This window comes from Penicillium subrubescens (genome assembly GCF_028828155.1).
Source record: "Penicillium subrubescens strain IBT 31985 chromosome Unknown utg000006l_segment0_segment0, whole genome shotgun sequence".
NCBI classification, from domain to species: Eukaryota; Fungi; Ascomycota; class Eurotiomycetes; order Eurotiales; family Aspergillaceae; genus Penicillium; species Penicillium subrubescens.
The window spans coordinates 2,312,846-2,328,172 of NW_026643156.1; the positions used below are offsets into that span (position 1 = coordinate 2,312,846).

The following is a 15,327-nucleotide window of genomic DNA, read 5'->3' on the forward strand; positions in this document are numbered from 1 at the left end:
GTTTCCTACGGGCAAGGTTATAACCCCGTGGCCTTGGCCTGAAACTATTCTCTTCTCTCCTTTTTTCCTTCTTCGTTTTGGCCCCAGGGATATGCAGGACGATGGTTGATACTCACCAACAAAACATTGCGCTGGGGATTGTGGTCGCATTCCCCATAATTGGTGGACTTGCGGTCCTTTTGAGGCTCTGGAGTCGTCACTTATCGCGATCGGCACTCACCAGCGGTATGCATGGACCCCTATCAAGATTCTACCCCATTGATCGACAGTCTACTAACAAGTCTACTTAGATGACTATCTGATTACAGTGGGATATGTATGGAGATCTTTTCTCTGCGGTGGCTAGAGAAAGGGATACTAATGCATCTACCATAGGTTCTCGCCGTTGGTCAATCCGTTACTTCATGGTATTGTGGGTACCCCCGACAGAAAAAAAAAAAAAGAAGCATCACAGAATTTACTAACATGAGAGGCTTTAGATATCAAAACCAACTATGTCGGTATCCATTACTGGGATATTCCCAAAGACTATGATGTCAAGCTAGGATTAGTTGTCAGTATCCCCATGACTTTGCTTGCGATCCATACCCCGACTAACTCGGCCGTGTAAGAACAGTGGAACTATGTCAACCAGCTCCTCTACAATCCCACCTTGACCGTCGTCAAGCTGTCCATCTTGGTATTCTTGCGCAGGCTAGAGTCCCGGTCGCGCATCGTCAATGGCCTGATCTGGGGCGCTATGATCTTTGTCATCCTCCTTTTCGTCGCTGTGCTCTTTGTCGATATCTTCCAATGCACCCCAGTCACCTACGTCTACGATATGTCGATCCCAGGTGGCAAGTGCATTGCGCAGGGTGCGTTCTACGTCTCGACTGCTGCGCTGAATCTGTTCACGGACATTGTGGTGCTCGCAATTCCTATCATCATTACTTGGAACCTGCAGATGCCACTGCGCCGCAAGCTTGCTGTTTGCATCATCCTGTGCCTGGGTGGAGTGTAAGTTCACGTCCTCTCCAACATACCACGAAAGCCCATCCCATCTCAATCCTGATCGCGATTCTAACACCTCCCTCATAGTGCAACTGCCATCGGTGTCTGGCGTATCGTCATCCTCGCCAAAGGCTTCTTCTCCACAGCAGTGAACCCCGATCCAACCTGGGACATTGGCTTCTGCAGTTCCGCCGTCGAAGTCAACGTCGCTGTGGTCACCGCCTGCGGCCCTTCCATGAAGGCCATCGCCACCCGATACCTCCCCCGTCTGCTCGGTACCTCCCGCGGTGAACACTCCGGCTACGGCGCCGGTACCAGCGGCGGTTCCCGCGGTCGATTCCCCGGATCGAAGCTTTTTTCTACCAACAAGTCGCAGCACAAGTCGCAGTTGCACTCAAACGCAGACGATGGGTACGAGATGGCGGACCCCAATGGAGGACATACTGTGGATATCGGCCATGATAGCAGCCGCTTCGATATGCGCAAGTATCGCCGTGGCGGGGATAGTCCGAGTATCAGCAGTGGCAGTGAGGATGGCGTTGCGGGTATTATCAAGACCACCGATGTGTCGGTCAAGTATGACATTGGTGGACGGACGCCCGATGACCGCTCGCGGGACGGAAAGCATGCCAGTATGGATAGTCTGGTCTAGACATTTCTGGTGTGTGAGGGTTGGGGACATGGGATGGGATGTGTTTGGCCTGGGCTTTTGGGGCTTGGGTTTGGACTTTGTATAAAATTAATTAGTAATGGATAGACGACGCATTATGCCTCCCTCGGACTTTGGTGCGAGTTCTTTTTGTCAAGTTTTTCGCTCATGCAGCCGAATCCTGAAGTTTATATTCTCACCGGAACGCGGCAGGTTGCCGTGCGATGAGGGGTCAACCTCGGTGTTGATCCTTCCCCTCATAAGAACATCCCCGCCCGACCTCATCTTTTTCATTTGTGTTCTCTTTTATGCATTAATCCTTAGTATATCGTCCACTATGGCACAGCAATATCAGCTACCTTTTAAGGTATTTCCCTTTCCTTCTCCTCTCTTGCAGGTCCCGTTCGTCACGCCGCCTTTTTTCCCCCACACTGTGTGATGTGGTGGGGCCTTCGGCGAGATGTCCGAGATGCTTGAGCAGAGCTGCAAACATCGCGACAAGGGGCATTCAATGAGACTAACAAATGTTTGATGCAACTTAGCTCAATGACCCTACTCTGTTGCATTTCGACTCGTTTGTCGGCAACAACTGGGTGACTGCCAAAAGCGGGAAGCGATTCGAAGTACTTGGTATCGTCATAATCGTTCCCAAGATATGTACCTGCGCCCGCAGCTAACATGTCACCCTACTCACAGACCCCGGCACCGATCAAGCATGGGCAAGCTGCCCCAACAACAGCGCTGAAGATGTCGACGTCGCCGTTCAAAACTCCCACGCTGCCTTCGAAGAATTCCGCAAAGTGAGCCCACGCCAGCGCGCCAAGTGGTTACTCAAGTGGCATGACTTGGCCACCCAGGCGCGGGACGACCTCGCCCAAATTGTCACCCACGAGACCGGAAAGCCACTGGCAGAATCATACGGCGAGCTGGATTACTCTCTCGGTTTCCTGTGGTGGTTCGCAGGCGAGGCGGAGCGTATTCAGGGTACCGTGTCGGTCCCTGCGGCAGCTAACCGCCGCCTGTTCACCATCAAGCAGCCAATCGGCGTCGCCGCTGCGCTGGTGCCCTGGAATTTCCCCGTGGCTATGGTTCTACGCAAGGTTGGTGCTGCGATGGCAGCTGGGTGTACAATGGTGGTGAAGCCTAGTCCTGAGACCCCGATCTCAGCGTTGGTACTGGCAGAGTTGGCGCAGCGCGCTGGTATCCCGGCTGGTGTTTTGAACGTGCTTACTACGGACTTGGAGAACACCCCGCCACTGAGCGAGGCTCTATGCAAGCATCCGCTCGTCAAGAAGGTGACCTTTACTGGCTCGACTCGGGTCGGTAAGCTGGTCGCTGGGCACTGCGCTCAGGGCCTGAAGAAGCTCACTCTCGAGTTGGGAGGCAACTGCCCCTTCATCGTGTTTGACGATGCCAATATAGATCAGGCTCTCGACCAGCTCATGGCTCTTAAGTGGCGCCATGCCGGTCAGGCTTGTATCACGGCTAACCGCATCTACGTTCAAGCTGGTATTCATGATCGCTTTGCCTCGCTATTGAAGGAGCGTACAAGTGCACTGGTGGTCGGCCATGGTGCTTCGGCTCATACCACCATGGGGCCTCTGACTACACCTCGTAGCATTGACAAGGCTATCAGCCAGGTGGAGGATGCTCGTAAGCATGGTGCGCAGGTCATCCTGGGCGGCAAACCCTTGACCTCGCAGAAGGGATATTTCTTCGAACCAACCATCTTGTCCGGCATGACGGAGGATATGCAGATTTCTCACGAGGAGTCCTTCGCGCCCATCGCCGCTCTTTACAAATTTGAGAGCGAAGACGAGGCGGTTAAGTTGGCGAATGCGACTAGCATGGGCTTGGCTAGCTATGCATTCACCAAGAACATTGATCGCATGTGGCGTTTGTTAGAGAACTTGGAGGCCGGTATGATCGGAATGAACACTGGTAAGTTTCCCCCTGGTCTCCTTCCGTCGAAGTCCGGCAGGCAATGTTTTAACTCCACTCAAGGAAACCAATCGGCCGCCGAGTCACCATTTGGCGGCATCAAGGAGTCAGGGTATGGAAAGGAGAGTGGCAAGGATGTCGCTGTCAATGAGTATCTAGTCACTAAAACGGGAACATTGACCATCGAGGGCCAGTATTGAGCTACTGAATTTTCCTTGCGATGGCTTGTGTCTGCCTAGCGGTTAATTGATATGACTGGTATATAATTTAGCTCGGTCGAACTCAGGCCGAGCTCAGAATTTGGAATTATGATTTTCTCCAAAGGTTGTCACACTACCTAGCTACCTAGGCGCACCGGTAGGTATCGGTTTTATTACTTGAGTTAATGCCGGATCGTAACTAAGTGGTACCCTTCAAACTTTGTCCTATGATATTTTAAGAAGTGCCGGATTTATGTGTAACGGATGGGCCCTGGCAAGAACCTTAATGCAAGATTGATTAATGATCCACTTTGGACTGCCCAATGGGTCATATGCTAAGGGCTTCCTAAGGGTGACAGATTCTAGATTCCCCCGCTTTCTGGCTCTCACGCTATCACGCTGGATATCAATTAGGCAGTTCCCTCTTCGAACTCCACATTGTCTCCCATGGAGAATCTCTCCGAATGGCACGAGGCAAAAAATAGTCACAGCGCAGGATAAAGTTAAGCTCAGACCCGGAATTGGGCCGGCTACCCGTTGGATAGAGTTTCGGGCTATCCATGTTCAGGATTAGCCTTCTTAAGTTTTTTTCGGCAAGGTTCCGATCCACTCGACAGCTAACGTGAGCGATTTTGCAGATTGCCTATTTGGGTGTCTGGTTCAATTTCATTTGTATTCTACAGAGACGATTGTTTAAGCATTTTGACCGAGGGATAGTAATGCTGTGATTTGCCTTTACGATATCTAATTCTCAACTTCGGGTTAGGAAGGTAGAGAAATTGGAGAGGCCACTGAGCTACGCAGTCGACTGGAACGTTTCTTTCCACTCTAAGAGGCACTTTCAGGTTGTTATGACTAAAAGATGAAATGAGATGGGACACTAACTAACTAGAAAGGTACCGATGAATAACAGATACAGTGGGGTGCCTGAGTTTGGACCCCTGACAAAACTTTAAAAATCATCTTACGAGTCATGAGTTGAACAACAGATCGGTCGAGGCATGATCTCTGAGCTACTGTACCTGGAAAACAATTACAAGAAAAAACAATGACCTTCGGCTAGGAATGAAGTTGAATATATCCAATTGGACAGTTCCTCTTATTCCGAAACCCATTGTACGTTGTGATGGGGACAAAATGACATTTCAAACCAGTACTTATATGCTGTATTCTTGAGTAGGCCCACAGTGTCACCTGAGGGACCAGAAATTAATTGTACCCTTATTTCCGGGTAAAAGAGCCCCCTAAATCGTACATCAAGTAAAATCAGGAAGGATGAAAAGGAGTTGAAATATAATAAAATTCAACTTCTGAGTCTAATGTAATGCATCCAAGATGCCTCCTATATGACCGCTTAAGATCTCCTAAGAGCCAATCCTTTGGATTAGAAGGTCAAAGTGGCCTGAAGAGGCAGGTCTCTGCTGTTACGACCAACGTAAATCTTGTAAGTTCCCCGCTGGAGCAGCCACTCCTGCGCAATGGTGTCCCAGGTGCTTAGGTCACGCCGGGTCAAGCGGAAGGTGACAGTGGCCGACTTGCCAGGCTTGATCAAAACCTTATCAAAGCCGCGAAGCTGGCGAACAGGACCATTGGGAATACCGACATAAAGCTGGGCAACCTCCTTGCCATCGACGCCCCCAGTGTTCTTGACAGTAGCCGTCACAGTCACCAACTCATCGAAGAGGCGGGGGTTTCCACCGGGAAGAATCGCTGCCTCAGCCGGGTAGGTAGAGGGTGAGGCAAGCTTCTTTGACACCTTCAAGTTGGAGTAGTCGAAAGTGGTGTATGAAAGACCGTATCCGAAGGCGTATTGAGGCTCGATTCCGTCCTTATCAAAGGCGCGGTAATCGATGTAAACACCCTCGGCGAAGTCTGATTGAGGGAAGTACTGGAACTTTCCTTCCGGCTCAGCCGGCTCAAGCAGGGAGCCATAATTAGACCCGTTCTTAGCGACAGTGTAAGGGAGTCTGCCCGAGGGGTTAGAGTCTCCGTAGAGGATCTCCAATAAGGCACGACCGGTGTCCTGGCCAGGGAGGTGGGCATAGATGATGCCAGTGACGTTGGTGTGGTCAGCCCAGGACTCGACGGTACGGATACCAGCGTTGTGAACAACCACAATGGTGTTAGCACAGTTTTTGGCGACGTTGGTCACAATAGAGTCACTCTGGGAATCAGAGAGAGCTTCGCGGTCAAAGCCCTCGGTGGCGTAAGCGTTGATGAAGACCAAGCATACATCCGAGGTGTAGTCCACAGAAGGGTTCACAGAGGTGAAGTCCCAGAGAACAGATGAGCCATCCTCATAAGCACGGCGTTGAATGGCATCAATAGGAGCATCCACATAGGCAGGCGAGTTGGCACCGGAACCACCACCGACCCACTGAGTTCCATTTTTGTAGAGATCTGATCTCGTCGCGGTTGATCCAAAGTTGAAACTGGAAACAAGATCGAGAGTCATCGGGCCATAGGCGTCGTATCCGAATACGGAGATCAGCTTTGGGGACTTGAGTGGAAGCGCCTTGTTAGTGTTCTTCACCAGAACGTGGCCCTCGATGGCGGCTTGGAGAAGAACTGGCTTTGCCTCTTGCGAGGTGGCGATGACAGCTTGATGGGCTGCACTTGCGCTACTGGGCATTCCAACGCCGGGGTTAGTGAAGACAGTGTCCTGGCCCAGATAATACCAAGTTGCCATAACTCTATCAATGCATGTTAGTTTCCGTTGATGAAAAAACTGTTGGTTGTCTGCATCCACATACCTTGTAATCATATCATCCAAGCGGGAGGCCTTCATGGTACCATTTGCAATAGCAGTAGTCAAATTGCTGTTCCAGGTAGTAGACCTGGGCATAACGACGTCCAGTCCAGCATTGGCGCCGGCAATTCCAGCATGTTGAGCGCCCCAATCAGTGACAACGTAACCTTTTTATGGAAGTTAGCTTTTCCTTGACCAACTTTGGAGGTGAGTTGTACCTTGGAAGCCCAGCTCAGTCTTCAACAAGCCGTTGAGCGCCTTGCTGTTCTGGCATGCATAGGAGTTGTTCAGACGGTTATACGAGCACATGATATTGGTAGCACCGGCAAGGATAGCATCCTGGAAAGGCCACAAGTAGAGCTCGTGAATGGTCTTGTCGTCGATGTTGGAAGATACTGACTGAACAGTATTACCTTTCGAGTCCGTGGTCGGGTTGCGGTTTGTTTCTTGTTCGTTGCCGATGAAGTGCTACTCGAGTGTCAGATTAACAGCTGGCTGAAGATTGGGACAAGCATACCTTGAGAGAAGTAGCAACGTTCTGTGATTGAAGACCCTTGACTGATTCGGAAACCAGAATTCCGCTCAAGTAAGGGTCTGTAGAGAACCCTTCCCAATTACGACCACCGAGTGCCACGCGGCCGAGAGGACCGACAACGGGGCCAAGAATCATGTTCACACCCTTTTTGCGGTATTCCTTACCCATGTAAGTACCCCGATCATTGGCAAGATCACGGTTCCAACTGCAGGAGAAAGCAGTTAGAAATTATGTAAATGATGATAGTGGATTTGACAGGATAAAAGAAACCTACCTAGCTCCGACAGAGATTCCAGACGCCCAACCGTTGACATAGTCGGTTCCTCTCTGAAAAGATATTTGTTTTAGTACAAGTGTTACTTGAGCATCTAGCGGTGAAAGCATAGCAGAAGATAAATACTCACCAGACCGTTGCCAGCATCACTAACACAGATACCTGGGAACCCCAGGCGGTCGATAGATTGGATGTATCCAGAGCAGCCAGTCTTGGAAGAGATACCGGCGGTCAGGTTAACCTTCTCATCATCAGAGAGTTTGCCGACAAAAGCCTTGGCCTTCTTATAGGCAGAGGCCCAGTCCCCAGCACCAGTTCCCTCGGCTGCTCAGCGAGTTAGCATGTTGGAAAAGGCCAAGGAATGCATACGACGACGGAGGGAAATATCGTAGACATGGAAATGACAACATACGGGTTGGATAAACAGCAGGCGAGTCGCCGTAGAAGTAGGTGTCACTCGTGATCACATCCTCGGTAGCAGCAACGTTGCTAAACGCAAGACCAAGCAGTAGACCTGCCTTTCCCCACGAAGTCACCATGGTGAAAAGAAGAAACAAAGGACTCTCTTGATGATATTCTGTTCAAAATTTAGAATTCAGTGAAATGGAGGAAATGGCGCTCCTTATATAGCCTCGGACCCTGCGCAAGTTGCACTGGTGAAATGCACAAGTCCATCAATCAATGTACTCTTGTCTCTAGTATCTTCTATCCCATCACATCCCCTCACGAGCTAGCGACCCTGTTCGGTCGGGCATAGACCCTGTTCGATGGGTTATACATCGGCAGAACCCCACAATCTGTTTGCACACCATCAGCAAGAAATACCCCTCAAAAGGAGGGGTTCTTCACTAGCGGGTTAGTTGTGCCGGATTTTCAATCAAAAGGGAAGATCTACGAGAATTTGGCCGCGAACGGATAGTGTTCCAAAGAAGGGGGCTTCATGTTTACTAAGACTCGGATTGATGTCTGCCGGGAATCAGATTGGATATTTACTCGGAACGCCAGAAATGAAGCCGAAATAGGCCTATCCTGCTCATTTAACAACGAGAAGGTTTGTTCAAGCCCGAGTGGGGTGGAGAAGCTTTGAGTGTGGGGAATGTGCCCCGTGGGGTCACCATGAGCCTTCTTCGAAGATTCGAAGCAGGGAAACCCCACAATATTCCGCTTACTCATAGGTAAGATCTTCCTGATGAGACCCTATTCCAGCCATCTCCGACATTAAGCCGCTTGGGCGCAAAGGCGGGGGTCTTGGCTTGCTCAGAGGTAGTACTTCTCCTCCAAAACGATTGTATTCACATAATTCAGAAGCATCTATTTCACTGTTGTCAAATCTTCAGTTGGTAGCTGTATACTTCCTTTGAGTGGCTATGATTCTAAGTCTACGCAACAGTCAACTACTGAGCACCGCCAGAGCAGTGATAATAGGATGAAATTTTGGCCTCTGGTGGCAACCCCTCAACTAAGCTCAAGCCCTTCAAGCCTCGTTCAGCAATGTCCATAACTCCCTTGCGCTCAAATGCCCATGATTGGGCGGCCCAATCCATCGAAAGATAGGCCCGTGTGTATGGGGGACCATTTGCAGCAAGATACCCCTTTCGAGAATATTCCCTCTCTAGTCTCTACCCTAGTGCTCGAGAATTAGCTCAAATATGATTTGAGTTGTCTGCCAGGAAAGTGGAGGCAGGTTCTAGGCCACTCGGCTCATGCTTGTAAGTTGTCAGTGACATCAATCGTGTGGTGAGAACAAAGAGGCACAGATGAATTAATCAAAAGGGGTTGGATATTCGAGTTCCCTTTCTTTCGGCAGAAGATCGTGACTAATTCTTTCTCCAAAGCCATGATCTGTGGCCTCACGGCGTCGGGCAGTAGTGATGACTCCGTACCGAAGGCCGATCCCCATGGTGGCACACGAAAAAATCGGCTTGAGCCTATTATTTCGGCAGCCTACCCGTATACTTGAAGCGAACCAACGAGAAAGCTGCTTGTAAGCCTTATAACTGACTAGCGCTAGATGAAAGATGGAATTGAGGCTTCTCAGCAGCCAGAAAGCCGACCAATCTTGTGGCTAACCATAATTGGCCAAGCCCCATGACGCGTCTCAAGGTTGTGGCGCACCGCCAAACAGACTTCACAGTCTTTCCAAATTCGACTAACTCAACCAACTCAAAAATCTAGACTGAATACTGCTGGTACGGTAATGCCGGTTCATCCACTTACCACGTTTTGACCCCGGTTCTATCCCGCTTCGGCCCCAGGCATCTCCGTGAATTGCGTCGTCAGCTCCTGAATCGATGTCTATAGACGCGCATTCGGGACCCTCCACAACAATCCTTCACGTATGGAGCCCCGGGAAAAACGCATTCTAGTGCGTGATGGGGACGACTTTTGCCGACCCCGACTGGCATATGTCTGGGGAATGGTCGGATGTCAGAGTGTGTGGCCACACAAGACGGGGACTTTATAAAGAACTTGACGTATACGTACCCCAGGGAGAAGAAAATTTCTCTTCCTCATCAGTCTCTTGAACATCGCTCTGCCTGTAGCCCCTATCTTGGATCATTTCCTATCAGGTCCTTTGTCCTACTCAGATCCAATGGCACGGCTTCCTGTGGGAAGCTCCGATGTGAGCAACATCGAGGCTCCCATCTCGCTTCGGGCCTATCTGATCTGTGGATTTGCCTGCTTCGGTGGTCTCCTCTTCGGATATGACTCTGGATACATCAGCGGTGTCGAGGGCATGGCCTATGTCAAGCAGCATTTCGGTCACGCTGTCCCTCTCAGCATGGACTCGTCGGGCTACATGCTTGCGAGTTGGCAAAAATCCTTGATCACTTCTATCCTGTCTGCCGGAACCTTCTTCGGTGCCTTGATTGGTGGTGAAACTGCTGAACGGATTGGTCGTCGCCTCACTATTATGATCTCTTGTTTCGTCTTCGCTTGTGGTGTGGCCGGTCAGGTGGCCTCGCACACCGTCACTGGTCTGGTTATTGGTCGTCTGATTGCTGGCTTTGGTGTCGGAGGTGTGTCGGCCACAGTTGTCCTGTACGTCTCCGAGATCAGCCCTAAGAAGATTCGTGGTATGCTGGTCTCGGTCTACCAGTTCGCTGTTACCATTGGTCTTCTTACGGCATCAGGCGCGACCCAGGGCACCTCCAATAGGAACAATTCAGGCTCGTACCGCATTCCCATCTCGCTTCAGCTGATCTGGGCTGCAATTCTTGCCCTGGGCTTGTTCTTCCTCCCCGAGTCGCCTCGTTACCTTGTCAAGGCCCAGGAGCTCGAGAAGGCTTCTGTTGCCCTCTCGCGTGTCCGCGGCCAGCCGGCTGATTCTCCACTCATCCAGGCCGAACTCGCTGAGATCAAGGCCAACTGGGAATACGAGTCTCAACTTACCAACACTTCGTGGCTGGACTGCTTCAAGGGCGGCCTTAGCAGCCCCAGCGGAAACCTTCGCCGTGTCCTGGTTGGTGTTTTCGCGCAGATGTTCCAGCAATGGACTGGTGTGAACTTCATCTGTATGATTCACCTCATCCCTCTCGAGACCTCTTTCGAGACCTCTTTCGTGACCTTTTCCTGAACCGGAAAACTAACAATTCATTAGTCTATTACGGAACTACTTTCTTCCAGTCTGTTGGCATGTCCAACTCATTCCTGATGTCCACCATCATGAACATCGTCAACGTCGTTTGCACTCCCATCTCGTTTTGGACTATCGAGCGCTTTGGTAGGCGTACTCTGCTTCTGTACGGAGCCGTGGTGATGTGCGTTTGCGAATTCATTGTGGCCATTGTTGGTACCGCCGATGAAGGTTCCAAGGCCGCGAACATGTGCCTGATTGTCTTTACCTGCCTGTACATTGCTGCATTCGCTTCGACCTGGGGACCGGCCTGCTGGGTCCTGGTTGGTGAAATCTTCCCCCTGCCCATCCGTGCCAAGGGTGTTGCTCTGTCGACGGCATCCAACTGGCTGTGGAACTGCGTATGTTCAATAGCCCCATCCGTTGACTATTACAAAATCAAGTCTTGTTGCTAACACAAATTGGTATAGATTATCGCCGTTGCCACTCCCTACATGGTTGACGAGGATAAGGGCGATCTCAAGGTGAAGGTGTTCTTCGTCTGGGGGGGATGCCTGATCTTCTGCTTCCTCTTCGCATTCTTCTGCGTCTCTGAGACCAAGGGTCTGTCGTTGGAGCAGGTTGATCGCATGCTCGAGGAGACTACTCCCCGTACTTCAGCTGCTTGGAAGCCCCATGATACCTTTGCTCATGAGATGGGCCTAACTGACAAGGATGGCAAGACCGTCGAGGAGACAGAGGTTGTTTAATGATTGGAAAGTCTGATGCGCAACGAGTCAAGGGTTATGTCCCAACGGGGGTTAGGGAAATCTTATACCGGCCCCTCGATGAAGACTTCCGGCATGATTGAGATTGAGTTAATGTTTGTAGCAAGGGTACCTGGAGAGTGAGGTGCCCTTAAGTCTTTGTTTTGTAAATGATTAGTGAACCGATTTTGATCATGATCTGAAACTTCTCGGTCTCCAGATTAAGAGCTTTGAACTGCCACTGAAAATAAGGCAATAATAAGAGCTGGGCCTCTCTCTGCTTGGTTCCCACCAATGGACCCACATGAGATTTTCACTGATGTGGATGCCGTGCGCCGTAGTGAATCCGTTTGTGGTCATACGCATCGTGGGATTGTTCCGTAGTACAGCGTGGCTTTCACATGGTCCAGCTTAAGTAATTGTACAGTACCTGAGATCCTGCAGGGCCCCATTGAGAGTCTCGTTAACGTGGGGAAGTGTATGCAAAAAAAGATGCCGGATGACGCAGTGTGAATTTAATTGGTAGGAGCAAGCTACTCGTGGAGTTCACCTCGTCTAATTGACCTGGTTGAGTATGGTCAACGATGCACGGACGGGTGAATAAGACGGGAGTGTGCATATACCGCGCTTACTGCCACTCCGACCATATTTGGGACATCCACCAGGTGTAGATCTGAGTGGCTATCGCGGCCATTGGACCTATCAGATCACCATTGAGGGATTAACTTACCTCTCTAGAGCTTCAGTGACGAGCTGAGAACAATATTTAGCCTATGCAGGGGAACCCAGCTGAGTCGCTGACCGCATACGTGCTTGCTAGGGTCTGTTACGCCCGCGTCGGACAGACCGACTACGACTTCCAAGGGGTGTGATGAAATAGAACCTCCTCAGCTTCTCTTCTCCCCACTGTGCCACCATGGATTCTCTCGACTCCCTCCATCATCTCATACAAAATCACCCGCTGATCGACAACCATGCCCACAATCTGTTGAGCTGTGATGTGGCTGCCGACTATGATAGCTACCCGCTCGAGTCAATCACCTCCGAGGCCCACGGTCGCGCCTTGGAAAATGCCCGTACCACCCTGCCACTGCTGCGCGCCGTGAACCAGCTGGGTGAGCTTTATGGCACCCCATGTGCAAACTGGGACGACGTGCTGGCTGCGCATACGCGCTGGGTGCAGGAGGACTATGACGGGCTGGTCCGTCGCAGTCTTGAAGGCACGCACATGCTTCTACTCGATGACCTACTATCGGACGAGGATGTCGAGTCATACGAATGGCACGACCAGTTCACATCCTCGCCGACAAAGCGCATCGTTCGCATCGAGGCTGTCGCCGCATCTCTATTGCGCGACATCATGAGCGTGGAGCGCAAACCTGACGAGAGCGTGTGGAGCATATTCCGCGCCAAGTTCCTCGACGCGCTTGACCACGCCATGGCCGACCCAGCAGTCGTCGGATTCAAGTCCGTGATCTGCTACCGCACCGGGTTAGACGTTAATCCGTATTCCCCGGACGAAGATCTGCTGACAGCCTCACTCCACCGTACCCTTGATTCGGGGACAAGGAAATCCGGATACCGGGTCGAGGAGAAGCCACTAAATGACTGGCTTGTTCAGCAAACTCTCAAGCTCATCACGTTCCGGAAGAGAGCTGGTGTGGTCAAGCCGCTCCAGTTTCATACTGGGCTGGGCGATAATGACATCAATCTTGTCAAAGCTAACCCTGCGTACCTGCAGCCTCTCATCGCTCAATACCCTGATGCGCCGATCGTGCTATTGCACTCGGCTTATCCCTATACAAGAGATGCGGGATATCTTGCCTGTGTGTATCCAAACGTCTATCTTGATCTTGGTGAAGTGTTTCCGATGGTGAGCCGCGAGGCCGAGGAGAAGATTTTGCGCGAGAGCTTGGAGATCACCCCAATCAACCGTTTACTTTGGAGTACGGATGGTCATTTCTTCCCGGAGACATATTGGCTGGCCAATAAGCAGTTCCGGCAGGCTCTGGAAACTGTAAGTGACCAAAGAGCGGAACCCAAGCCCAATTCATTCTGACTCGGTCCCTCTACAGGTTCTCGTTGACTACGTTGAGAAAGGTGACTATAACATCACTCAGGCCAAGGCAGCCGCCGCCGATATTCTGTTTCACAATTCGAATAAGCTGTACAGTTTAAACCAAACAGCACAGTATACACCTGAGATTATTCAGGGGGCACCTTTACTCAGTGATGCCAGAGTTTCACAGACGTCTGACTTACTAGGCGCTTTTCTGCAAAAGAATCCAGACATCGAGTACATATGGATGCAATGGATAGACTTTACAGCGACAACACGGGTTCGCATATTCCCACTTCAGGAGTTCATTCGCATCGCTAGAAAAGAGCGGCGGATTGGCATCTCGCTAGCAGTCCAGTGCATGCTGCAAGATGATACAGTTACTCCCGGAGGGTCTACCACTGGGCAATTCTACATGGAGCCAGATCTTTCCAGTCTCTACCGCAATGAAAGTATGGCTGCGCCAGCAGCTGCCAGTGCGACTGTCATGAGCTTCTGGCGATCAGAAGAGGGCGTGCCTCTCAACGGCTGTCCTCGCACGACCCTTGGAAACATCGTTACAAAGCTGCACACCACTCACAACATCGACGTCCTCTGCGGCTTCGAAATCGAGGTTGTATTCCTTAAACCACTCACGAGCCATCAAACTGGCGAAGTGACAGGTTACGCGTCCGCAACAAAAAACCATTCTTGGTCACAAATGACAGCCGACACACGGAAAATGATCCCAATTCTGGAAGAGATCAATCAGACGCTGGAGACCATGGGCATTCATCTCCAGCAATTCCACGCCGAGTCTGCGCCCGGACAATTTGAATTTATCCTCCCGCCCGCCACACCCCTGGCCGCTATTGATGCCCTTGTCGCCGCCCGGCAAGTTGTCACAGCCGTGGCTGAGCGACATGGCCTGCGCGCAACTTTGCACCCACGACCCTTCCCGAACGGAGCTGGGAGTGCTGCCCACACTCATATATCTATTACTCCACCCGCGCGCGAGGATGTTTTCCTTGCCGGTATCCTGAATCACTATTCTTCTATCGTTGCCTTTACCATGTCCCAGGACGCGAGTTACGAGCGCGTGCGCTCAGGTATCTGGTCTGGATCTGAATGGGTTGCATGGGGATTCCAGAATCGCGAGGCGCCTGTGCGCAAGATTGAGCCCGGTCACTGGGAATTCAAGTCTGTCGATGGCGTTGCTAATCCGTACCTGGCTGTGGCTGCCCTGCTAGCGGGTGGCTTGATTGGCCTGGGGGAGAATTTGTCCCTGGCCGTGAAGGAATGTACCGGTAAGATTTGTACCACCTAAGCCACCCTTGAAGGATAAATTCTTTGCCGATTGACTAACTCATCTTCTCTGTAGTGGATGCTTCGCACCTGACCTCTGCTGAACGAGCTGCGCTCGGTATTACGACCCCGCTTCCCAAGTCTCTAGCCGAGAGTCTGGCTGCTCTTTCTGAAGATGAGGCGCTGCAGGGCATTTTGGGCGGGGGGCTTGTCAAGAATTACCTTAGTGTCAAGCGTGCGGAGTCAGAACGCTTGCAAAGCATGGCTGACGACAAACGTCAGTTATGGCTGTTGGAGCGCTATTAGAACTTGAGAATAGTGAT

General features: G+C 51.2%; 5 protein-coding genes across 5 annotated transcripts; 4 read left to right on the forward strand and 1 right to left on the reverse strand.

Annotated features, from left to right (window-relative positions):
• Window positions 1-101: 101 nt before the first annotated feature.
• N7473_009337 (uncharacterized protein) lies at window positions 102-1,642 on the forward strand (the record flags this gene model as incomplete). The annotated part of the gene is made up of 6 exons (XM_057155276.1): window positions 102-225; window positions 291-316; window positions 376-412; window positions 480-553; window positions 617-996; window positions 1,078-1,642. 6 exons carry the CDS (start codon window positions 102-104, stop codon window positions 1,640-1,642), a joined length of 1,206 nt encoding a protein of 401 aa, XP_057006406.1.
• Window positions 1,643-1,976: 334 nt separating this feature from the next.
• Window positions 1,977-3,780, forward strand: N7473_009338 (NAD-dependent succinate-semialdehyde dehydrogenase; the record flags this gene model as incomplete). Its single annotated transcript, XM_057155277.1, has 4 exons — window positions 1,977-2,006; window positions 2,182-2,269; window positions 2,336-3,580; window positions 3,644-3,780. The coding sequence occupies 4 exons, from the start codon at window positions 1,977-1,979 to the stop codon at window positions 3,778-3,780; spliced, it is 1,500 nt and encodes a 499-aa protein (XP_057006407.1).
• A 1,384-nt stretch (window positions 3,781-5,164) lies between these two features.
• N7473_009339 (beta-glucosidase) lies at window positions 5,165-7,877 on the reverse strand (the record flags this gene model as incomplete). The annotated part of the gene is made up of 7 exons (XM_057155278.1): window positions 5,165-6,473; window positions 6,534-6,696; window positions 6,748-6,997; window positions 7,047-7,269; window positions 7,339-7,391; window positions 7,469-7,662; window positions 7,751-7,877. 7 exons carry the CDS (start codon window positions 7,875-7,877, stop codon window positions 5,165-5,167), a joined length of 2,319 nt encoding a protein of 772 aa, XP_057006408.1.
• Window positions 7,878-9,931: 2,054 nt separating this feature from the next.
• Window positions 9,932-11,664, forward strand: N7473_009340 (sugar porter family MFS transporter; the record flags this gene model as incomplete). The annotated part of the gene is made up of 3 exons (XM_057155279.1): window positions 9,932-10,853; window positions 10,940-11,316; window positions 11,386-11,664. The coding sequence occupies 3 exons, from the start codon at window positions 9,932-9,934 to the stop codon at window positions 11,662-11,664; spliced, it is 1,578 nt and encodes a 525-aa protein (XP_057006409.1).
• Window positions 11,665-12,577: 913 nt separating this feature from the next.
• Window positions 12,578-15,310, forward strand: fluG (uncharacterized protein; the record flags this gene model as incomplete). The annotated part of the gene is made up of 3 exons (XM_057155280.1): window positions 12,578-13,678; window positions 13,737-15,006; window positions 15,081-15,310. The coding sequence occupies 3 exons, from the start codon at window positions 12,578-12,580 to the stop codon at window positions 15,308-15,310; spliced, it is 2,601 nt and encodes an 866-aa protein (XP_057006410.1).
• Between the last annotated feature and the right edge of the window lie 17 nt (window positions 15,311-15,327).